The 25243-nt window shown below is 35.7% G+C and overlaps 1 protein-coding gene across 1 annotated transcript; it reads left to right on the top strand.

Moving 5' to 3' along the window:
- The first annotated feature begins 291 nt into the window (after positions 1 to 291).
- mtx1b (metaxin 1b) lies at positions 292 to 24732 on the top strand. The gene is made up of 8 exons (XM_056480457.1): positions 292 to 385; positions 8498 to 8567; positions 11120 to 11199; positions 14663 to 14755; positions 18251 to 18433; positions 22009 to 22085; positions 22190 to 22347; positions 24215 to 24732. The coding sequence occupies exons 1-8, from the start codon at positions 305 to 307 to the stop codon at positions 24424 to 24426; spliced, it is 954 nt and encodes a 317-aa protein (XP_056336432.1). The 5' UTR covers positions 292 to 304; the 3' UTR covers positions 24427 to 24732.
- The last annotated feature ends 511 nt before the right edge of the window (positions 24733 to 25243 follow it).

Here is a 25243-nt window from a genome sequence, read left to right as displayed (position 1 = left end):
ACGTTGAAACTAAAGTACAATTAACGTTAATTAGATTAATATTAAATTAATCTTTGAGGACTGGTAAACACATTTACATATTATTATACAAACACGTTAAACTTGATTATTATTATTTATTAATGTCATGTTCGCGTTTTGTATTAGTAATAAGCCTGGGTTGTTCGAAGTCGTTTAAGGTTCCCTGTTGAATAGTTTAATAAAAAGAAAGACATCAAACTAAATGCATAATTTTAACAGTTTCCAGTAGAAACGGCACAACGCAGTGCTTCCAGGTTAAAAGTCAGTTAAAAGTCTCTCAAACATGGCTGCTCCCTTGGAGTTGTTCTGTTGGAAAGGCGACTACGGATTACCTTCAGTAGACGTCGACTGTTTAGCCGTACTGGTAAGGGAAAATCTGGTCGGATGTCATTGTAGTTTTCGCTGTTTTATGTGTGTCGGTATTTGCCGTAAATGTGTGGTTATTGGAGGTCAGGAGAGATGAGGTGACTTACAGCACGCCTGACAGATGCTGTCAAACCCATTCATGTCTGAATGGAATCGTGCTTTAAAGAGTGTATTTAATTCAAAAGATATTGAATTTGAATTTCCGGTAATATTTCGGAGCGATCGTCCGTTTGCTTATGTTGATGGTTGTGGTCATGACAGTCCTTTAAGCATCAATAATGAGATTACACTTGATCAGATACACTACATTAGGTGTATAGTATGTTAATAGTCACATTCATGTTACTTCATTATCAAAAACTTGCCTTTATTTTTGATTTATAGAATCCTCAATATTCCCTCATTTTAACAATTACATTGTTTTGTGCAAAATATAGAAATATATATTTCAATGTTATTTTAAAGGCTTCGACTAAAAATAATTGTAAAATATGGTGTTACCTAATAATATATATTTGGTAACATCATATTTTACAATTATTTTTAGTCGGAAAAAATTCTAAAAATTATTTTTAGTTTTTCAATGGTCATTTTATGTTTTAATAATTTTTAACGGGTTTCTTATTTATGAAAGTCACCACCTTATTAAACAAAACATTATTTACATATCCTTGTGTCTTTATAAACCCATACAACTTTTGACTATCTTCAGTATAAAATGAAGGCATTGTATATAATATCTGAGGGTTACATGTTTAAGGTGTCCTTGTTATAGTGTTACTGTTTATTTAAGTGCTGAGTATTAATAATTAATTACATGTACTTACTATATGGTTAAGTTTAGGGTTAGCTCAGTTGCATAAAATGCTGCATAATTAATTGTAATTACTATAGTGTGTAACAAAGACACCTTGAAATTAAGTGATTCTTCAGAAGTTCAAAATAGATTTATATGAATAAATACAACATGATCATAATAAAAATAAATATAAATTAGCATTTTGGCTTTTAATTCTATGTAAACACTGGAGTGTGTGTATTTTTGTTTTTTGATCAATTTAATGCATCAAACCTAAACATTTGTATCATGGTTTCTGTAAAAAAATAGGCAGAAATAATCTAATTATACATAAATTATTAATAACATAATGGATTATGAGCAGCAAATCAGTATATTAAGATGATTTCTGAAAGATTGTGTAAAAACTGGAGAAATTATGCTGCAAATTCAGCTTTGCGTTACTGGAATACATTACACACTGTGTTATTTTAAAAGGTAGTTATTTTACATTAGTAATATTGTGAAGTATTTGTACGATTTTTACAGTGTTTTTAATAGGATGAATTAAACTTTTTCTAAAATGTAATTATTGAATTATTCCAAAGTTTTGACCAGTAGGGTGTGTGTGTGAGTGAATGGGTTATATGCACAGCTAGTGTTTTTCTTCTAATGATGAACTTCCGGTTAAAGGTTTATGGGACTATTTTTAATTTCATTGGGTTTCTTTTAAAGCATCGATGTTGTAATGTAATTCAAATATATTTAGTTAAATATACTTAAGCATCCATTTGGTTGTTAAAGCGTAAAAAAAGGCAAAAAAAAATGTTTGAACGCGGGTGACATCATTAGCTGTAGGCCAGCACAGAAACTCTAGCTCAGAAATTCTTTAAAGACATGATGAGGAAAAATATGATTTAATGCAGTGCTTCTTGTCTGATACACACTTTATATCTCAGCCAGGCAGTAAAGATCGCTGTTTTTTTGAAGAAATCAGATCTTAAACGCAGTGATTTTGTATGAAATGACAATACACCGGAAGCCAAACTGAAATCAAACTGAAAAATCTGAATTGGGTTACAAGCACACAAACTTTTAATTTCGGTCAGCCAGCCTGATTTTTCAGTTTGATTCCAATTCACAAATTTGATTAAGATCATTCGCTAATTTTTACAGTCAATCCAATAATATGCCTTCACAACCATTAGGAGAAAGATTATGAAAACAGAGATGCTTCTCCTATGAAACTTCCTTTTTTTCAAGAAAGAACGAAGACACCAATAAGAGTGTTTGGTGTCCATGTGTGTCATTTATCAGTTGTCTTTGTTTATGTAAACTCAGTGTGGATGACGGTAGAGAAGGACAGGATTATCTGGCTGTCCGGCACAGCTGTCTAAACATCCAGCAGTTAGTGGGAGTGAAGGGTCTCTCAGCTTGGAGATCCAAACTCCCCAAACACTAATACAAACAGTAATCGAAAGCTTCTCATGTGTCTCCACAATGACAGGAAGGAAAACGAAACTTAAGGACAAGGATAATCACTGAATTCAGACTTATTTTAAGCATAAATTGCCATGCGTTCTCCCTTTATTTGTGATTGCGTAACTTGATTCTCCTTTTTTGACCTGCTGTTTTTTATTTGTGTTTGGTGGTAGAAACGCTATAGGCAGCAGGTTTTTGGTGTGGTGACAGTTTTCTTCTCTTGTCTAGCCTAAACATTTTCATGGAGAACGGGTGGTTTATGGTTTCTGTGTCTACAGAAGCGTCATCGTTGAGGCTCCACTTACCACTTATGTTGAGTAAAGCTGTAGAAGCAGATGCTGAGGATTGGAGCTATATTTACTGAGAAATGTGGTTATATCATCACATTGGAAATTGTTTTGTTTGGTTAATATACATTTCTTTTCTAGTTAGATGTGTGGTTATGCTTGGACTGTGCTTTTTTTAGACACGAAGAAGTCCAAACTTTGCCATTAACTGTTTTATTATAACTATTTCATGTAGCCTCACTCCCTACACACAACATGAACAAAAATATAAATAAAAATACATAAAAATGTAGCTGTGGTTCTGTCTTGATTTCTGTCATTAGTTCATTTAGTTGTATGGTAGTTCATCCATCCATCCATCCATTCATCCACCCAAGATTTTCATCTATACATATATAGATATTTGTCTGTATCTACTTTCTATTCCTTCGACCATTCCTCCGTCAGTCCATCCAATCATCTATTCATCATAGTCCTTTCATCTATGCACCAGTCCGTCCAGCCATTAACATTTTTGCCCATCAAACCCATTTGTTCATCCATTTATTCCTCGATTTTTCATCCATCCATCTGTCTTTTTTCATTTGTTAGTCCATCAGTCTGTTGTTCACCAATTCATTCACATATCATCTCTTGTTTCTTCCGTCCATCCATTCATTTTTGTCCAATACCTTCATCTATTCATTATCTAACTTTCCATGCATCAATCGAATATTCCATGCCCATCTGTTCATTCTCCTGTCTTTCACTCAATCCATCCATTCATTTTTAATCCATCCATTGCTTGTCCATCCATCCTTTTCCTTCTTTTGTCTATTTATCCAACCTTCGTATATCCATTCTTCGTTGGTCCATTCATCCTTCATCCAACCAAACTTTATTCATCCATCCATCTTTCGTTCAACCATATACTTCGTCCAACTGTACTTAATCTATATGTTATCTAATCATCCGACCATCAATCCATCCATCCAACCATATTCCCCCATCCTTCCTTCCAACCATGTTCATTCATCTATTCTTTGTCCAACCATATTCTTTCATCCATCCATCTATCCATTGTCCAACCATATTCATCCATCCATTGTTCAATCTTATTCATCCATCCGTCCATTCATCCTTTGTCCAACCATATTCAATCATCCATCCATCTTTTGTCTAATCATATTCATTCTTCCATCCATCTATCCTTTGTCCAACCATATTCATCCATCCATCCTTTGTCCTACCACATTCATTCATCCATCCGTCTATTCTTTGTCTTACCACATTCATTCATCCATCCAACCATATCCATCGAGCCATCCATCCTTTGCCCAACAATATTCATTCATCCATTCTTTGTCCAAGCATAGTTCTTCCATCCATCCATCCATCCTTTGTCCAACCATATTCACTCATCCATCGACACTTTGTCCAACTATTTTCATTCGTCCATCGATCCTTTGTCCAACCATATCCATCCATCCATCCATCCTTTGCCCAACAGTACTCCATCCATCCTTTTTCCAACCATATTCATCCATCCATCCATTCTTTGTCCAACCATACTTCATCCACCCATGATCCATCCATAGATTGTCGCACAATACTTCACCTATTCATTTTTATCTGCCTATCCAACCATTGATGCATCCAGTTTTTGTCTATTAGCTATTGATTTGTTTGTTTATTCATTCATCTTTTCCTTCCTTTCACTCAATATTCATCCAAGCATCGCTTCATCGATTGTTTGTCAATGCATCCTTCATCTTTTGTTCAACTGTCTGTCTTTATATTGTTCATCCATGCACCTTTTTTCCCATCCTTCATGATGTATTGGCACAAAAAAATAAAATAACTAGCAAGAAAACAGTCAATTATTCTCTTTTCAAGGATTCATTCATTCATTTTTACAGTTGTTTTTCTGGCTGACAAACAGTTCTATTCATGTAAAATTAGATGCCTTTACACTTTACTTTTCACTCAGTGTCCCATTGCTGCTTGATATTCAGAGCACCATCGGTTCAGACCGCAACATAAAACCTTCATATATGTGTTTCTAACATCATCTGCACTTTTAAGACCAGTAGCACATGGGGCAGCTGCACGACTGAAAAACATGAGCATTATTTTAACTGCAGCCAGATTCTTTCTCAAAGACCCTTCTCAGGTTACCAGCAGTGCATGCAGCCATTTAAGAGAGCCACCTATTTTTTTATCACTTTATTTTTTGTCCCATTGCATATAGTTTTTTTGGGAATGCATAATACATTTCTGTGACAGACATGCTATTACGCTTCCATAAACAAAGAAAAGATAACACTATGAATTCCTTCCCTGCTAAATGCCTTCTCAGCATAGCAATCAAGACCCACAAACCACACTGGAATTTACAGAGCAGCAGCGCCGCCGTTTGATCTTCTTTAATGGTACGTTCGTGACTGGCTAGAAATAAAATGCTTCAGAAAGAGACTGATCTCAGGTCTCATCTGATTTTCCTCCTCCACCTTTGTTTTGGCTCATAATTTCCACTGAGTGTGAGCACTGATTCACGTATGGCCATTCAAGTTCATGCAGCTGAGCACTAAATTTTGCTTGCTAACATAATTTGGAGTGAGCCCAGATTTTGATCTCCCCCCACTGGCAAACATAAGACCCTTCCAGACACTAACTCAAGTCAGCACATTTTTGGATGGAGCAATTACTGACTTGATAATCCCCACAGAAATGTCTCAATAGCAATGAAGCAATGCTTGGATGATCTAGCCACAACATTACTCAACTTTATTGTATTTCTACTGTGAAAATGTAATGACTACTGATGTATTTTTATTGTAAAATAATGTTTATCATTATTTTAAAAAGGTTTTATTTCCCAAAAAAGCACAAGTATTGGATGTTGACTGCAGTATACAAATTGTTTTAATGTCAGCTGCATGATGGTTTTTATTTTATTTTATGCTATTTTATTTAATCATTTCCCATTTTCTCAATCATTTTAAGCTGATGTACTAAACTAGTTTTAATAAAAATGCTGAAATTAAAATAAATAAACATGCAAATTAATTACAAATTCTTAACAAAATATAAATCACAAAAACCTTATTAAAAAAATTGAAATGTGATGGGGACACTGACAAGGGAGTGCGGATTTAAATGCAGCTATATTGAGAATGGTCAGGCAAGTAATCAGGAGCAAACATATGTATGCAAGCAAATCCAAAGTCATGGTCAATAAACAGGCAAACGGTCAGTGCAGACGGCAAGGTATCAAAACGAGAAAACAAAGCAGAGATCAAACACAGAAGGACAAGATGAGGAAAACACATCGTAGTGTTCACAAAGACAGATAAACAAGACTCAGCCAGTCTCAGAGTGAGCCGTATATACAGTTGAAGTCAGAATTATTAGCCGTTGAATATTATTTTTTTTTTCCTCTCTTTTAAATATTTCCTAAATGATGTGTAACAGAGCAAGGGACATTTCACAGTATGTCTGATAATATGTTTTCTCCTGGAGAAAGTCTTATTTGTTTTATTTCGGCTAGAATAAAAGCAGTTTAAAAAAAAAATTTTAAGGTCAAAATTAGTAGTCTAGAGAACAAACCATTGTTATACAGTTACTTGCCCTAACCTGCCTAATTAACCTAAGTTAACCCTTTAAATGTCACATTAAGCTGTATAGAAGTGTCTTGAAAAACATCTAGTAAAATATTATGTACTGTTATTATGGCAAATATAAAACAAATCAGTTATTAGAAATGAGTTATTAAACTATTATGTTTAGAAATCTGTTGAAAAAATCCTAGAACAGAAATTGTGGGAAAAACTGGGGGGCTAATAATTCTGACTTCAACTGTAATCAGTCCATAAGCAACATCAGCTGTGTGAGTCTAATCATAGGAGGCTTGGAACAGGTGTGTGTGTGTGGTGCCTGACAGGATTTATAGTCCATATGTTGGTAGGATTGTAGTCCATAAATGTGAATGATCTTGACAAAAATTATTAATGGGTAATAATAATAGTAATAACTCACTTATGATTTAGTAACTGTGATTTGTATATATAATGTCTAAAGTAGGGCTGCACAAAATTAGAAATAACTGACATTGCAATGTGTAGTTTTCTGCGTTTTTTCTTTTCTTTTTTATTTGCATTTTAGATGCATTTGAGTGCATCTGCATAGATAGATAAATAGAATAGAGTATAGAACAAGGATAAAAAAGAAATTAACTGCGCTTCATGGTTTGTGGTGCAGTATTGAGCTTCAGAAATTCAGTAATCAAATGTAAATTAACACATTATAGTCATAATTGTAAAAATAATTGAACAATTTTAATTCAGTTGAAATTACTTGAGATCCTGGCACATGACTATTCCTGATTCACTCATTGTGATATCGACGCTGAAATTATTTATTGTGCAGTCCTAATGAAAAGTGATTTTTTTTTCTTGCATGTAGTTTTATAGTTAGATTTATTACTGTATAATAATGGACAACTTTCTCTCTTTTTAATGCTGCTACTTGATTTTATTCTGACGCTGGACTATAAGCAACCTTTTATGAATAATGTTTCTTTCTAAATGCAGCACAAGTGACGATCACATTTTATTTTGATGATCCGTTTGTTGAATTTAAGTTACAGTGCATCTACATGCCAGCTAATTCTCATTAGATTGTAAGTAGACTGTTAGGTTAGGGTTAGTGTAAGTTGACAAGTACTTGCAAGTAAATGTCTGTTAAAGGGTCAGTATCAGCAGATATTAATCAGACAGTCTACTAATACTCAAATAGACCATCAAAATAAAGTGGTACCAAGTGACACATCTGTCTAAGTTTATTAATTGCTTTATATAATTTCTGTATAGTTGTTTATTATTTCAGTCGTTATTACTGTAATATTTTTCCCTTTTGATGATGGTTTCCCCTTACTGATGTTTGTTGACATTGAAACTGCTCTGCAAGAACAGAATAAGGGGTAGGGGTCATTTTGGGGGTTTTATTTACTAGGGCCTCCTCACAGAATTTTGCCCTCAGGAGTCATGGACCAACACTGCTTGCTCTTGTTTTGACACAAAGAGTAAAGGATTTCCAATTTGCTGTGTCGGGTGTAGACACCTTAGAGCTATTTCAACATCAGCGACTGGCTCTGTTTAGTATACACACAGTTCTGTTTATTTGTTGAGCATTTTAGGGTTTGCATGAATTATGTTTTTTACATTTGTCAAATTGCAAATCACATTTAGCAAAATGGCTGGATACTTTTAGAACTGAAAATAACTTTTATACACACGCGCACACACACAAAAGAGCTTTGAAAATACCAAGGCCCATTTCAGCACACAGGATTTACAACATAATTTTATGACCCCAGGGTTTTAATAATTTATGGTTGGTTTCAGTACGTTGTAAGAACAACTCATGTTTACATAAAAACCCATTTCTCTGTGGAGGAGTGATTGGGAGTTTACTACCAGAACTGTTGCACTCTGTTGCTTAAGACATTTTTAATTTGTGGCTTGGCGTGGCAGAATAACAGGGTTAATTCAATGTTTTCTTTCTCTTTTTTTTCCTATGTAAGGCCTATGCCAAATTTGCCGGTGCTCCTCTCAAAGTTCACAAAATCACCAACCCATGGAGAAGCCCTACAGGTGAGCACACTGATAGCGAAAAGATAAAGGTGCTGTATGTAAGTTTTTTTTTGAGTCTTTTAAAGCATGAAAATACCATAATAAATTTGATGTCAGATATTTAAGAAACATGTGAAACACTAGTGAACATTCTTGTTTACCTGAAAGACAATGTTAACGTCAGATATGAATATCTGGCACATTTTTCACACATGCTGCTGCTGCTGATGTGACAATAAAAGTGATTTGGAGATATTCTGCTTTTGAAAATGTGTTCACCGTGCCGGAACGCTGTTTTTGTTTTGGTCATTTAAACCTGCCCAATACCAGTTTAGCCAATTATATTTCAACCCCTCCGGGTAGCCCTGGTGGAAAAACACGCATTTCATTCATTAATACACAGGGGCCCTTTCAAAGTGTTAAAAGTTGATAAATCAATTATGAAGAAATTAAAGCCCTTAAAAGGTATTAAATAGTCTTTTTTCAATTCACTTTTATTTGTATAGCGCTTATACAATGTAGATTGTGTCAAAGCAGCTTCACATAAAAGGTCATAGTAAATGGGAACAGTGTAATTCAGTTTGTAGTGTTTAAGTTCAGTTCAGTTGAGCTCAGTTCAGTGTGGTTTAATAATCACTCCTGAGAGTCCAAATATTGAAGGGCAAATCCAACGATGCGCAGCTCTACAGATCCCGAACCATGCAAGCCAGTGGCGACTTTCGAGTTTTTATGAGGTCTTAAATTTTGTTCAAGCTTTGTTCAAAGTGTTTGACTGCAAAAAAGCATAAATATGTTTGTTTTCCTTCTAATATTAACAACGGCGTGCCCAATCCACGTGATTGGTTCAGGCCGGGGCGCGTCAGGCCAAGCTCCTCCGTCTGGGTGATTTCATGTAATTTGCGACAAATGCTGGAAGGTGATGTGACGATCTCCACATGTAGCAACCATAGAGCAAAACAGACGGCAAAATGGGAAAATGTAAGTTTACGCACCCCTGGTTGGAGAAAGACAAGTTTAAACAGTGGCTAAAGCCTGTTGCTGAAAACAACCATGTAATTTATTCTTTCATGCTTTGTTTCTTCCAAGCTTATCTGAGTTGTGTTGCATGGTTGTGCTCCACTGATTTATTTAACTATAACTATTTATTATTAACTGTTTATGAAGTTAAAGGTTGATGCTAATTAGAACTTGAAGTGGCGATGAGGTCTTAAAATATTCTGAGAAGGTCTTTAAAAAGTCTTAAAAAGGTATTGAAATTACCTTTAGGATTCCTGCATATTCCTTGATACACAGAAAATCTCAGAAAGAATGCGTCCATGACCGAAATGCGACCTCCGGTGGCAGTAGCATACTCCGAAATGAGATGCAGATTCAGAGTTCCACATGAGGTTATTAATTAGCAAATAATATAAATATTATTAAGGTAAACAGTAGTTGAGCAGGCTACATTGTAACCCCGTGTCCTAACAACACGCAACGTGACAAGATACGCAGTGATAAGTAGTTGGGCTATTTATACCAGACGAAACACCACTGAAATTTAAATACAGCCATTCAGCACAGAATATGCACTCACTCACGTAATGGTAAGGTTTATAATCTAATTAATACATATTAACCCTCTCTAACATTATTAAATATACATGCTTAATCACTCATATGTGTTTAGTTTTAAAGTTCAGTTTCAGAAGGTTTATTTTATTTTTAAGATCTGAGGTGAACTATCTGCTACTGCTTTCAGTATATGGCAATAAATGTCATGTAAAATGACATTCAAACTCACATTGTTAGCATTTAACACTGAAAAAAACACATGAGGTGTACCATTGTCATAGTTTTCTGTTGTTCAGCTGTGAGAAATAGAAGCCGTTTCTAATATATCAATTCGAGGTGTTGGTCAGAACAAAGCTACTTTTAATATAGAAAATATTCCTTCTATTGGGTGCTGTTGCTTTTATTTAGAACACAGTTTAAATCACTCGCTCCTGTCCTCAATCTGGCAACCTGCGCATGCGTTTGGTTTGTTCCAGGAGTGCAATACCTTGTTCAACCACTGGGTGTCAAACTTACATACTGCACCTTTAATATCTAAATAGAAACTTTTAAAGTAAATTTGACGTCACAATATGGCATGTTACATAAGAATGATCTGAATAACTGCTATGATGAATCTAGTAGTTATAGAATTCTGGTAGTTTCAGCAAGATCTGAAAAAAATGTGTGAAAAGTGTACATCAGTTACAACTTGTTCCTAACTAGTAATTTTTCTGAATGACATCATAGCGGTTCATTCTTTGACTATATATTGGAGCTTTCAGATTTCAGTAGTCAGCTGATTTGTGAGTATGTTAAAGTGGCAAATGCTGAATGACAGCTTGTGTATTTGCTGTCTGGGGGGACTTTAGAGCACATGTTACACCCTCTTTTAGTTCAGAGCCGAGTTCAATGGGTCACTCATTCAGAGGGTCAAGCATCCATTGAGTTCTGCAACCCTGTCTGAAGAGCATTTAGGTTTGAATAAACTTGTGTTTAGTTTAATGTGAGATTTCTTTTCTCTCTCTTTCCCTAAACAGGTTCTCTACCTGCTCTGAAGACAAGGGAGGAAGGAAGCATCTCCCAACCCAGTAAAATCATCATTCATCTCCGGAAACAGGTGAACGACTCCTTCTTAACTTTCAGAGGATAATGACCTTTGAGGGCAAAATGAGTTCACACTCTTTCTCTTACACAAACACACATGCGCGCACACACACACATACACATAAACACACTCTCTCAACAGGTGAGGATTAGTCCCTAAACTCCTCGGCATCTAAATCAAGATCTACATCCTCTAAAAACAGGTGAAGGATTTTCCTTGAACCAGTTCATAAGCAGAGACTAAGCAGGTTGTGAGAGGGTGTTGAGGCCGTAAAGACAGCTGTTCTGAATCTCTTTTTAAAGGAAATTGTTAATGACTTGGAAACATGAACCATGATGCTAAACTTACTCGTATTTAAAATGTAGTCTGTAAATAATTATAAACAGTGAATGGTTATTGAATGAAAAGTGTACCGTAATGTACACTACACTGTACAACCCAAAAAGTTAAGGTAACTTAAATTATTTGAGGAAACCAATTGCAACAAACCATTTAAGTTCAAAAACTAATCTTAATGAGTACTGTGAACTTAATCCATTTGAGTAAACGAAGCAATTTGAGCACAGTAAAACCCAATAAATGAAGAGAACTCAAACCAACTGAGTACTGTAAAACCCAATAAGTTAAGACAACTCAAACCGATTGCAACACACCATTTGAGTTAAAAACTAATCTATATGAGTACTGTGAACCTGATCTCCTTGTTTATAGTAAAGTATTGTCAGTAACAGCAATGGCATTGTAATGGGAGGAAACTAATTTATTTGATTACTCGTTACTGAAAAAAACTGTGCTGTTTATTTATAGTGCCGTTATTTCCATCACTGATAGTAAGACATGTTTAGGTATTAGAAGGACCCCTAAAGTAGAGATCTGCTGAAATTGAACATTTTTTATTTGAATATATTTTAAGGTTTTATACCGCACCTGACCGCTCCCGCAGAATATTCAGCCTTTGTTCACCCGCTGCCTGGCCCGCCCCGTTTTCTACCTGACCCGACCGTTCCCGCTAAATTTATATCTGGTTTTCAAAATCTCACATTACAATTGGGCACTACCAAAAGAGAGAGATAACTGAAGTGTAGGTTCTGCAAGGTTTGTAGGCTAAATGTCAGTTTTGTTTGCCCCTTTGTGATGAGACATGAGTGCCGTGTGACGTGCGGTGAGGTTTGTGGCTACTCACTCCAAAGTCAGATTTACTAACATATCCACTCAATATATTTGTCAACTACCGATTGTGTTTCATATATCATATCAGCATTATTTCTATACTCGTAGCAGGTACATATTGGGCCAAGGAAGAATGTATAGCGATTAAATAGGCCTTCCAAAAAACGCCCAGCTAGATGTTACAGAGTCCACTCAGCCTATTACAAGCAACACATAGCAGATGACGGCGCTCTCTCTCATTCACACACACACACACAAACACACACACACAGATAGAGAGAACACACCACGGCGGATGTGCGCTCACATTCACATTTAGGTGCTTTATTGGCATGACAAAACACTGTACATTCGTATTGCTAAATCAGTGCAGCGTTGCTTTGTACAAACAAGACGGTGCAAAAAGGACAGTAGTGCTCTCTCATTCTCTCTCACACACACAGAGCACTACAGCGGATGCGCTCTCTGTCTTGGTAGCGCTATATTGTTAGACCACCCCGTTCAAATTACATCAAAGTTTCCGACCGCTACTGCGTTTTATTTGGGAATGTATTCCCACGCCTCAGGAAAACTGGTCGGGATGCAGACCTCTACTCTAAAGTTCTTAAAAAAAATGTAAAGATGGGTAATAATTCTGAAACTTCATCTTTGCCACACATCATAAATTACATTTTAAATATATTAAAGGCAAATACATTTATTAAACTTTCAAAAAATATATTTTACTTTCAGCTCCCAAATAAATTTTTGGCCTTTAAAAGCCAAAAGGAAATTAAAATAAATCATTTTAGATATTAGTTTCAGTCTGTTGGTCTTAAGGATATTTATTTGCTAGTGTGCTCCAAAACAGTGAAAAAATTGCACTTAGAAAATATAAAACTGAAATAAACATCTAAAGCTTGCAGTTTGTCACTTCCCCATAAATCTATCAACATTTTTTTTCATGACACTTCATACTTAAGTTTATTATAAAATCTTGACCAATCGAATGCTCTCTAGTCTGACATGTCCCGCCCTCTTCATAATGCTTCTCATTTGCTTTCATTTGATCTCAACCAACCTCACAGGCAGATCTGTGATTAAAAACTAAACAATTTTGGCTGGTTTTTTTTTTAAAGGGGAGGAGCTACTGTAGTAGAGTGGCTCCCTTAATTTTACATCAAACATTGAATAAAAATGCACATTTAAAAATACTTCACAGGACTTTTATAGAAACTTCTTTCCAAACTACTAAAGCAAAAACAAAATGGGAAATATATCAGTAACACTTTCTATGAAACCCATGCTCATAATGAATTATAACTCTGTTTGTAATTCTTTATAACCTGATTGACTAATTAATACTTAGAAATCAGTGTATAATGTATTATGAAAGTATTAAAATGCATCACTAATTGCACTGTTATAAAAGTAGCTATATCTGTCATTATAATTCAGTATAGATCTTGTGTCTTTATAGATTCATTTAGAGATGTGCTTCGTTAACAAATAAATATAAACAGAGTTGTAATTCATTATGAGCATATCCAGTACCAATATTTCATCAGCTTTTTGTGTAGATAAATGACATTGTTTCATTCTTTTGCCTGCTGAGTTCTCCCCAAATTCTATTGTAATAAGTATATAATGTTATCATGTATTTACCGTCAATAAACCCAAAAATCCACACAGAAATCTTTAGTAAAATTATTATGATTTAAACATCCACATTTTTAAGAAATTATCACTGGATATGAAACTTCAAGTTAAGCAGAAGGCCACGTTTTCCTCTGCTCAACAAAAATTTGCAGGCTACCTAAAATAGAAGTACTTGACAGGCTTTGTCAGTTTTCACTATTAAAAAAACCCACATCATCTAATCCTAGCCATTGTTGGTCATGTTAGCTGTCAGGATCACGGTTTCCCAATAGCAGCTGCTGTGTCTTGTAAAGGCAGTGGGTATGGCATGAGCTTTTATAGCTTGTTAGTGGTGAGTTAAGAGCATGAACAACATGTCCAAGTCGCTCTCATGAAAGAACTCTGGAAACTGGCCCATTTTACTGCTAAAAACCTTGTCCTCATTGTATCCGTTTAATCCTTGAGAGAGTTTTTTGGCATTGCAGTAGACAAACTTACCATGTTTAAGCACATTATGGCCCGTTACGTTCACTGCCAACAGTCACATTAACAACTGCTGTTATACTGGAGCTGCTGCTGGTATTATCAGACACTGCTTTTCACTTTTACCATCAATTCAGAGTATAATTCAGTGCACATCTGATAAGTGCTCTTGGCTAATACATTTTTTTGTTGTTGTCTATTGTAGAAGTACAATGCAGACTATGATTTATCAGCAAAGGAGGGTGCAGATACGCTTGCCTTTGTCTCTCTACTGGAGGAGAAACTGCTACCTGCACTGGTGAGTAATGAGCTGTAAATCACAATCATCTAAATAAACATAATAAAGCATATATAGAAGCATATATAACACAATAAAGCTAAACATCAATACTAATCCTCTGCATTGCATTTTTTTTTCAGTTATTAGTAGGCACACACGGAATCTGCGCGCACAGAATTCCGCAGATTTTCTGCAGAATTCTACAGATTTTTAGCCCATCATTAATTTTGTTTATTTACTTGAGTAAATGTGTGTAAATCTAAATTTATTCAGTTTTTAAATTAATTACAGTATTATTATTGACTAATATAAAGCTGTTCATCTGATTTATGTACAATGCAGTTTGTACAGTAATATTTTCTGTCTTTTAGTAGATATATTATATGAGAGACATGCTTTGGTTACCAAAAGGAACTGAATCTTATTGGATTTGCAATTTAAACATTAAATAAAAGTTAAAAAGGTATTGCATTTTATTTCACATATTAAGGCTTTAGTTATGATACTCCCAAAATAATTCCACAGAAATCTGCAGATTTTTACCAAAATTCTCAGCAGAAATAGCAAAAAACGTCGGCAGATTCCGTCTGGCCCTGGTTATTAGTTTATAAAAAATTGACGAACCAGAACAATGTTGGAATTTTTAATCCATTTCATGCGTGTTCAATAAAAAAAGGTAAAAATATTAGTAATTTATTTATACAAATATACATATACAAGTGAATAATTCAATGAACAGAATACTGGGATCCTCAATGCAAGAATTACATTCAGGAGGAGCGCAACAATTTACATTTCCTGACTCCAGCTTTTATACGCAGCTGATATTAACAGGTTGAGTTTAGTGGAATTCGTCCCTTGTCAATCATTCTCCAGTTCTTCATTGGCCGCACCCATACATACATCCTCTTTTTCTACAAATTCTCTGCACAATGTTAAAAGCAAAAGACTTCTCAACTGCAAATATTCTGTGCTTAGTTTCAACCCATCTCTGCTCACAGAAAGTTTAGCTGCAGAGCTCAAGTTAATTTTAGACAATCAGGCCTTTGCATTTCCATCAGCTCCTTCTACTTCTGCAAAAATGCTTCATTAGTATGCAAGGCATATCACACTCAGAGAAGATGTTTGGTTTAGCAATAAAAATACAATTGTTTAATCAAAAGAAAAAGAGACCAAAAATTTTAAATATGTGCTGCAGGCTTTAATTCATCCTAATAACAGAATATGACAAAAATGTTAGTGGTGAGAAAACAACAGTAAAGGAAGCATCTTGTTTTGTGTAGTCATTTTTTTTCTAGCACTTCATACATTAGTTAAAGGGATAGTTCACTCAAAAAAGAAAACTTCCTGTTAATTTACTCAACCACAGGTCATCTAAAATATGGTGACCTTTTTTTCTTCAGTAGATGAAAGCACAAAGGCTAGTGACACGCAGCAAACTGCATCACCTGACCTCCCGTCCAAGCATGCCCTCGTCATCATCAAAAGAGATCGGACTACATTCACACATGCGCTGAGAACGGTTTGACCTGGCTGTGAATTAAAGCTAATAATATTGTAAATGAAGTTCAGTTTCTTACACAGACTGATCGTTTCGCTTCAAAAGACCTCAGTGTGTTACCTGGAGCCATGGGTGGCTAATGATTTGAACCTGTTTGCATGTGTTAATTTTTAATCTAAAAACCTTCAATGCCATTATATGAATCACCAAGGATCACAGATTCAGCTCAAAATCTTCTTTAATATTCTACCTACCTCTTGGATGACCTGTGGGTGAGTAAATTAACAGGAATTGACATTTTTAGGGACGTTTTCTATCCTTTTAAAGCAAGCAGCTTTAGAAAAGATAAAAAACACTGGGTCATATTCAGTAATAAATGCATAGATTATTCATGTAACTTTTTTACAAAAAAAGATTTTAATCTGATATAAATAATATTGTAGTATATAATGAATAAATAAATAATATTATAATATTAATATAACATAATAATATAACATAATATTATAATTAGTTTATTATAATTCTGCCCTAAAAAAAAACCTTAACTCGCTAAATTGTGGATCTGAGAAAAATCCCCTTTTGTTCTCCAGCCAAATTAATTATAGTAAGGACACTAGAAATCTAGCAATTATAGAAAAACCAAGATGCATATCCATATGATAAAGAAGGTAGTGAAAATCTCAAAAATAGAAATAACAAATTTTGGGTTTGTGCGTTTTGCCTTTGCGCAGCAGAATTATAATGTTAATCATCACTGTATAGAAGTTGTACTTATATGTAATTATGATAGTGTTAAGATTAAGTATAACCTCTAAACACTGATTATAAAACGTCTAAGAGTTTTTTAAATTTATTTTTTACTTAAAGTAAATTTAAATATGAAGATTTTGGTGAATCATGATTTGTTTTATGCACACATTTGTGTGTATGCATGCCTTGAGAGGCCTAGTGGCATTAGTTGTGTTTGCAGTTTAAAGAAAAATTGGATAATTATACAAAGAGGCAAATAATTATTTGTGAATAAAGCACAATTTACATCCTCTGTTTTCTAAACAACTAATCGACTCTGTTTGAAATGCTAATATCTGTAATAATAATAGAAGTTGCTGCGGTGAGGGAAACCACTGTAGTTCTTTTTTTCTGACATCATAAATGATTAAAAGTGGCAGATGACACAAGCAATAACAAATGCTATCATGATATCATGCGTTCAGATACGTTATGTTTTGGAACACAGGCTTGTAATGATAAGATTGACTAAAGGAGCATCTGAAATGAGCCAAATCTTCAAAAACAATTCCACACAAACCTATTACATGATCACTATGGATCAATGGTTGTTCAAAGGCGTTTTCCAACAGCAACAAACTTTTCTTAAAAGTTTCCTTTAGCAAGCTGTTTCTTTTACTTTTGTTTTATTATAGCTTGATTTTGTCCAAAAGTTCCCAACAGTAGTTAATTTTAGTTTCATTTTTTAGTAGTTTCATTTTATTTAAAGCAATAGTTCACCCAAACATGAAAATCTCTCATCATTTATTCACATCATTTACGTTTTTCAAAACTTTAAGATTCTCTAGTTGCTGTGTTAAACACACAAGAAAATATTTGGAAGAATTCTGAAAATCTGTAACCATTGACTTCCATAGTATACTGTGGAATAATGTGGAGGTCAATGGTTGCATGTTTTCATATCTTCTTACATGCTTAACAGAAGAAAGAGATTATTTAGAGCCATGTGAAGTTGAGTAAATGTTGACTAGATTTTTATTTTTGGGTGAACTATCTCTTTAAAATAGACTGGACCTGTACTGTCTACTATAGATTTTTGTGCTTTATGATGATACTATTCAAATTCTTTTCACTGTTCCCCTGAGGACATCTATCATGTTTTACTGACGTGCTGCAGATCCTGTTTTCCACTTAAAACTGTAAAACTGAGACTTTAACAGTCTTAGAGGAACTCATCTGGGGTTCTGAGAAACTTTCTGATCTTTTTTCTTTCCATGTAGGTCTACACGCTGTGGATAGACTCTAAAAACTATGTGGACGTTACACGGTGTTGGTATGCAGAAAACATCCCCTTCCCTCTCAACTTCCTGCTGCCCAACCGCATGCACAGCCAGCAGCTGGAGAAGCTGAGACTGGTGAGGGGAGACCCAGTGCTGGAGCCTGGAGAACAGCTGGAGAAAGAGGTGAAGTGAGGGGGGGAAGAGAAAACAATGAAGAGTTCACTTCAGAGAAATGTGCTCTCCTTCATTATTTAAAACACCTTCATTAAGGAAGTGTATGGAAGGAATGAGGAAAAAAAACATTATATGGTATACACTATTGCGTATTTGCTTATGTATAAAACATTATTATAAATGACAGGAATATATAAATCACATCTGTAAATCGCATGCCTTATGTGATATTTAATAAAAAAAATAGCTGCCAAAATAGAAATAAAGTATCTTGGCTTTTATAGAAATATTAAGCTGAAAAACTATTTTAACCTTTGTGTGCTGTTGGAGATGTTTTCATCCACTCTCAGGTGATTTTTGAGGCTTAATTTGGCCACAAATTTCTCTCTGTTTCAGCAGATGCAATGGTTTTTGGTGACAAATATTAGTTTGACACAAATTTTGGAAAAATACCTTGGAATTGTTCAAAATCTCAACATTACACTCTGGCCAAATTTACAATTTGGTTATGTTAGTGGCAGTTTGTGCCCCATTGATGTCCATTATAAAAAGATTTTTTGATTGTAAAGTCTTGACACCATGGGCCCTATCATACACCCGGCGTATGACTTGTTTGGCCCGACTTGTTGCTATTTTCAGAGTAGCACAATCCTAATTTTCCCACTTTGCGCCACATTGTTTAAATAGTAAATCAATTTGCGCCACTCATGGGTGTTCCAGTCTAGAAAGGAGGTGTGTTAAGGCGCATTGTTGGCGCGTTGCTATTTTGAGGAACTAAAATAAACTGTGCAATTGACTAGCTGAAGGCAGGTCTGAAGTCCGTTAGTTGTGCGCCTTAGACACAAGATGTACAGCGATATGCAAATATCTTTACAAATGAAAAAGAATTAAAGGATTTAAATATTTCAAAAATGTTTATTTTTTACAGAAATATAAAAACCACTACCTCCATGCCTTCTTCATCTCGTGGGGCTTTTTTTAGTTTATTCATGACAGTTTGCTTTTGTATAATGTTGATGCTGTTATTATTATTAGTAGTATTTATTAAAGGCATATTTATATTTGTTTTAATAAAAACAAGTTTAGATTTGTCCACCTGTCGGGTTTTGGACACGACTGCATCACCATATGGGCCATAAGAATAGGACGTTTGTTTGGATATAACTCAGTTTTTTGACCACACTTCGTTATTATTGTTTATTTATTTGTTTACTGGAAATTAGAACTGAATTTAAAAATTAGTTTTGAAACAAATCTTTGCGCTTAACAAATGAAATTTAAATATGTAGGCTTATGGATGTCTTCAGTGGAGTGCGTACAACATCGTTTCTTTATTCACGACAGTAAAAAGAAAGTAAAGAGCACAAATGGAGGAGGCTCGTTCTTTATCCTCACGCAGATGGTGTGTTAAACTGTTTTCTCACTAGCGTTCAGTTTTTCCATTCAGTTTATTCACACACAGTCCACCATGTACAGTAAATAGCAAATGTGCCATGGCACAGCACAACTGACTCTTTAAGGGAATGGGAGATGAGACTCGGATTGGTTTAAAGCACATTATGCTCAAAACACACCCAGAACTCATTAAGCACAACCCTGTTAGACCATGCGGCGCAGTGCAAACTGTATTTTTCCGTCCTTAAAATAGCAAAAGTGGATTCGGACACGCCCTTAATGCTTTTGTGCCATGTGCTTTAGACCTTGCGCGTAGATCGTTAAAATAGAGCCCCAAATCATCATGCATTCTTGATTGTTGGTGGTTTTCCCTGTTGTGAAGGCGAAATTTGTCATTTCTATTGTTCATCATTAGTTACTGTGCAAAAAAAAAAAAGCATAGTTTCTGGTTTTTATATAGAGTATAGTGTGTGTGTTGTTATAATGGAAGTAAATGGGCACTAACATCATGAAAGGGTTGTACATTTTAACAATACAGAAGGATTAAATGATATTAATAAAAAAAATTTATGAGCAGCCACTTGGCATGATTTCTGAAGCATCATGTGACACAGAAGAATAAAGTATCGATGTTGAAAATCTTTGAGATCACAAGAATCAACTTATTTTTTCACTGTAAATGAACTAAAACAGGAATAATTATTTTAAATTGTGATAATCTTTCGCCCACACCTTTTTTTTTTCTTTTTTGTTAATTGCGTAATTACATCCTTGTTGAATATACACTGTCAGGTCAAAACCAAAGTTATTGTGATACTGCAGAGTTTGTGATAAAGCAATAAACCCCTAGAGGCAGTGGTTCATAGTGATTTTATTATAGCTAAGGTGTATTGTAGGCACAACGTAAGCAGTTGTTTCATAATATTTATGTTCGTAAAAATTTGTGTTATTTATTTACTTTTGCACAATAGGTAATGTGATTATAAACGAAAGACATGCTAGTCCATTTTGCCTACTGTAGCTATAGAAATGGATAATCCCCAGTCTGAAGCTGTGAACAGCATGGGGTTGAATGTCATGTGTTTTTATCTTGGACTAATGATAATTACAACATGTGTACACAGCATTTGAGTCAGTAATTATAGCGGAATGGTTGGCGTATGTTTGTAGCGTTAGAGTATTTTACGACTCAGAACGCAGCTTAACCAATCAGAATCAAGAACCAGAACAATGCATTTCATCCATTCATTCATTCATTCATTCATTTTCTTTTCAGCCCAGTCTTTTTATTAATCTGGGGTCACCACACTGGAATGAAACGCCAACTTATCCAGCATATGTTTCACACAGCGGATAAACATGGGGGAAACACGGGGAGAACATGCAAACTCCACACAGATATGCCAACTCACCCAGCCGAGGCTCGAACCAGCGGACTTCTTGCTGTGAGGCGACAGTGCTAACCACTGCGCAACCGTGCTGCCCAACTATGCATTTTATAATTGAATATTTATTCCTGTCTGTGAACAATGTTTCAGGCTGATGTTCAGGTCAGTTGGTGTCCAAGTCATCTATGAAAATGACGCCGTCTTTGACTGTTTTAAGGCTGATTAATCTTCTTATTGTCATCCTGCAATATGGCCATGAGATATGTGCTCTGACATATTTAAGAAATAAAAAGCTACACACTGCATCAGTTAGGGTTAGAATTACTGCCAACAATACAACAAGCCAGAAACGCATGAATCACTGCAATAAAAATCCAGTTATACACTCATGCATTTGCTTACATAACTCTAAACGGTACGCTTTTTTTGTTTTGTTTTAGGCCAGACAGTGCATTGGAGAACCATTTCTCTATCTATGTGTGTGTCTGTGTGTGAATATATCTTTGTTTTTGACAGTCTCTTGGTGGTCTACATTTTCGCCCCTGGATGGTTTTGCTGGATCTCCATCATGTGTTTACACAACATAGAAAGAATTGGGTCAGATGACTCCTCGCCATAGCAACATGTCTTTGAGTTATCTTTAGTGGGTTAAGAAGAAGGTTAAGGCAAATAAAGTTTGATTAATTTTGACTTTGAGTGAACACAGATATACATGTGCTTTTTTACAGTGACTGCCAGCAGTTTTGATAGATTGTTTTTGGAAAGTTGAACTGAATGTGTGTTTGTGTTTCTGTTCGGCAGCTTTATCGTGATGCATTTGAATGTATGACTCTCCTGTCGCAGAGACTGGGATCACAGAAATTCTTCTTTGGAGACTCGTGAGCAACACCCATTTTGTGTTATTGCACATGTACTTGATTGTTTTTAAGAGAAAGAAGTGTGTATGCGACTGATTTGTGCGTGTGTATGTGTGTGCTTGCAGTCCCTCGTCTCTGGATGCGTATGTGTTTGCACACCTAGCTCCTCTGTTGAAGATCAAGGTGCCGAATGGAAAACTCCAGCAGCATCTGAACTCCCTGAACAACCTGGAGCAGTTCTGCAGCAACATCTTACTGCTCTACTTCCCCTCTGATCAACGAGGTGGGTATTGTCAAAAAAGTTTGCTACATTTTTTTATTAATAGTAGCAGTAGTAGTAGTTGTGGTACTTGTAAATAATTTACATAGTTTTAGACATTATATATAGTATTATAAATGTAATACAAATACAACCCCAAATCAGAAAAGGTCGGGACAGTGTGGAAAACACAAATAAAAATGAAAGAAGTGATGTATAAATGTATTTAATAAAAAAAAAACATGTATTCCAAGTTTGGTTCTTCATTTAAAAAAAAGTTGGAACAGTAAAGCATTTATCACTGTATAATGTTGCCATTCCTTTTTACAACACTTAATAGTTATTTAGGGACTGAAAACACCAAGTGATGAAGTGTTTCGGGTGTTATTTTGTCCTATTATTCCTGCACTGCGTTAAGGTGGGCAACAGTACAGGGTCTTCGTTGTTGCATTTTAAAATGTGCTACACATTTTTATTGGATACAGGTCGGGACTGCAGGCAGGCCAGTCAAGTGCCTGTATCCTCTTCCTCCGCAGCCAGGACTTTGCAATGTGTACAGAATGTGGTTTTGCATTGTCTTGTTGAAATATGCATGAGCGTCTCTGGAAAAGAAGGAATTCATATTGTGCTCTAAAATCCCGATGTCATTTTCAGCATTAAGGGTAGCATTACAGAAGTGCAGGTCACCTTTGCCAAGGCCACTGACGCAACTCCATGTCATGACAGACCCTGGCTTTTGGACTTGTTGCTGGTAACTGTCTGCATGATCCTTTTCATCTTAGGTCCGGAGCACACAGCGTCCATTTATCCCCCAAAAATACCTGTAATAATGATTCATCTATCCACAGTACACGTTTCCACTGTGTGATCATCCATCCCAGATGTCTCCGAGCCCAGAGAAGTTGGCTGCGCTTCTGGACACTGTTAACATAGGGCTTCCTTTTGGTACAGTACATATTTAACTGGCATTTGTGGATGTAACTACATATTGTGGTTCTTGACTAAGGTTTGCCAAAGTAGTTCTGAGCCCATGTGGTGAATGACTATTCTTGATGCAGTGCCACCTGAGGGATTGGAGATCATTGTTGTTCAGATTTCCTTTATGCACTGAAATTCTTCCTTGCGCACTAAGATTCCTTGAATCTTTCAATTATGCTATGCACTGTTGAATGTTAAATCCAGATGTCTTCCTATCTTTCTTTGAGTAACATTGTTTTTAAGTATTTCAATAATTTTCTGACGTAGTTGTTGGCATACTGGCGATCCTTGGCCCATCTTTAAAATGACTAGATCTTTCTTGGATGCTGCCTTTGTACCAAATCATATTTACAATCACCTGTTGACATCACCTGTTTCAAATCTAGTTATTATTTAGCCCTAAATTGCACCTGTCCCAACTTTTTTTCTAATTGTGTTGGAAATTGGAATGTGTTTATTTTGAAAAAACAAAAACAATAAAAATCATTGCACATTAAATAATGTTTGTTGTTTTCCCAGTGTTGGGTTGTGGCTGGAAGGGCATCTGCTGCGTAAAACATATGCTGGATAAGTTGGCGGTTCATTCCGCTGTAGCGACCCCAGATTAATAAAGGGACTAAGCTGAAAAGAAAATGAATTAATGAATAATGTTTGTTGTATTGTAAAGTCTACTTTACATTTTTTTATTTGCGTTTTCCATACTGTTCCAACTTTTTCTGATTTGGGGTTGAATAAACTTTTTTGAACTGTAAAATGAGATCTGAACCCCATTTTGCACCTGCAGTATGATGGTGTGAAAGCAATGAGGTTTTTTCTTCTGTTCACTCATTGGTCCAAATGAAGGGATCTGAATTTAAGTTCAGACATCGAAACTATTAACTAAACAACTTAAATATTACCATCTCTTTTTCAGAGGCTCCAGCTCGTAAGATTCATGTTCAGTCTGACAGTAGTGACTTCGACAATGAGCCCCACATGCGTCGCAACCAGATTCTGTCTGTTCTGTTTGCTGTGGGGGCGATGCTGGGTTACGCTGTCCTCACCGGGATTATAACCATCAAACGTGAACGGCCACAGCTGAAGAACTCCAGCCATGAAGATGGGGATGAAGAAGATGAGGACTAAATAAAGAAGCAAACATGGCATTGGTGCCACATTCTCGCTCCCCGGCCATTCAGACTAGAGCTGCACTCCCAGATACCTCAGTTCTTTTAAATCTCTTTTAAACCATCATGCTTCAGTGCTCTCTGCCTGAATCGCTCACTTGAAGTAGCATCAAGCGAGCCCCATATTGGTGCTTTTATTGGAATTATTGTTAATATAATTGTTACTTTAATATATACCGATCTGTAAGTTGTCAGGTCGCGCACATGCAGGAAGTTCGACTTGATTTTCAGGTCATTAAAATATCCCTCACTGTTTTCTCTTTTATCTCCTGGTCTGCATTTAAGCTGGTCTTTTTAGCAAAACCTTCAAACTGACATCTACTGAGGTCTAAGGCTCTATTTTGACGATCCATGCGCAAAGCGTGAAGCGCAGGGCGCAAACACATTAAGGGTGTGTCAGAATCCACTTTCCTCAAAATAGCATTGCGCCTCAACACGCCTCCTTTTTTAGACCAGAACGCCTATGAGCGCACATATGAGCGCAAATGCATTTGCTATTTAAACAGCGTGGCGCAAAACGACTCTTGCGCCAAGCTGAAACTAGCAAACAACAATTGCGTCAGGCATTGCGCCGGTTTTATGATGGGGCCCCTAGAATTTTTTTGCAGCTTTCATTGACAGACATACAAAGCAGCCAATCACAGTTTGTATATCCTGGGTTTTTCTGATGACTGTTTCAATGGGTGCTTTATAAGGGGTTAAGGGTGTTCTAAAAAATAAAACGGAAAAAATGTTCATGTCATAAAATATGCATCATTTTCAAACCTAGCATCTAT

The sequence above is a fragment of the Danio aesculapii genome, chromosome 19, assembly GCF_903798145.1.
Source record: "Danio aesculapii chromosome 19, fDanAes4.1, whole genome shotgun sequence".
Taxonomy (NCBI): domain Eukaryota; kingdom Metazoa; phylum Chordata; class Actinopteri; order Cypriniformes; family Danionidae; genus Danio; species Danio aesculapii.
The sequence above is the reverse complement of the archived record's forward strand: the minus strand, read 5'-3'. Positions and strand labels throughout refer to the sequence as shown.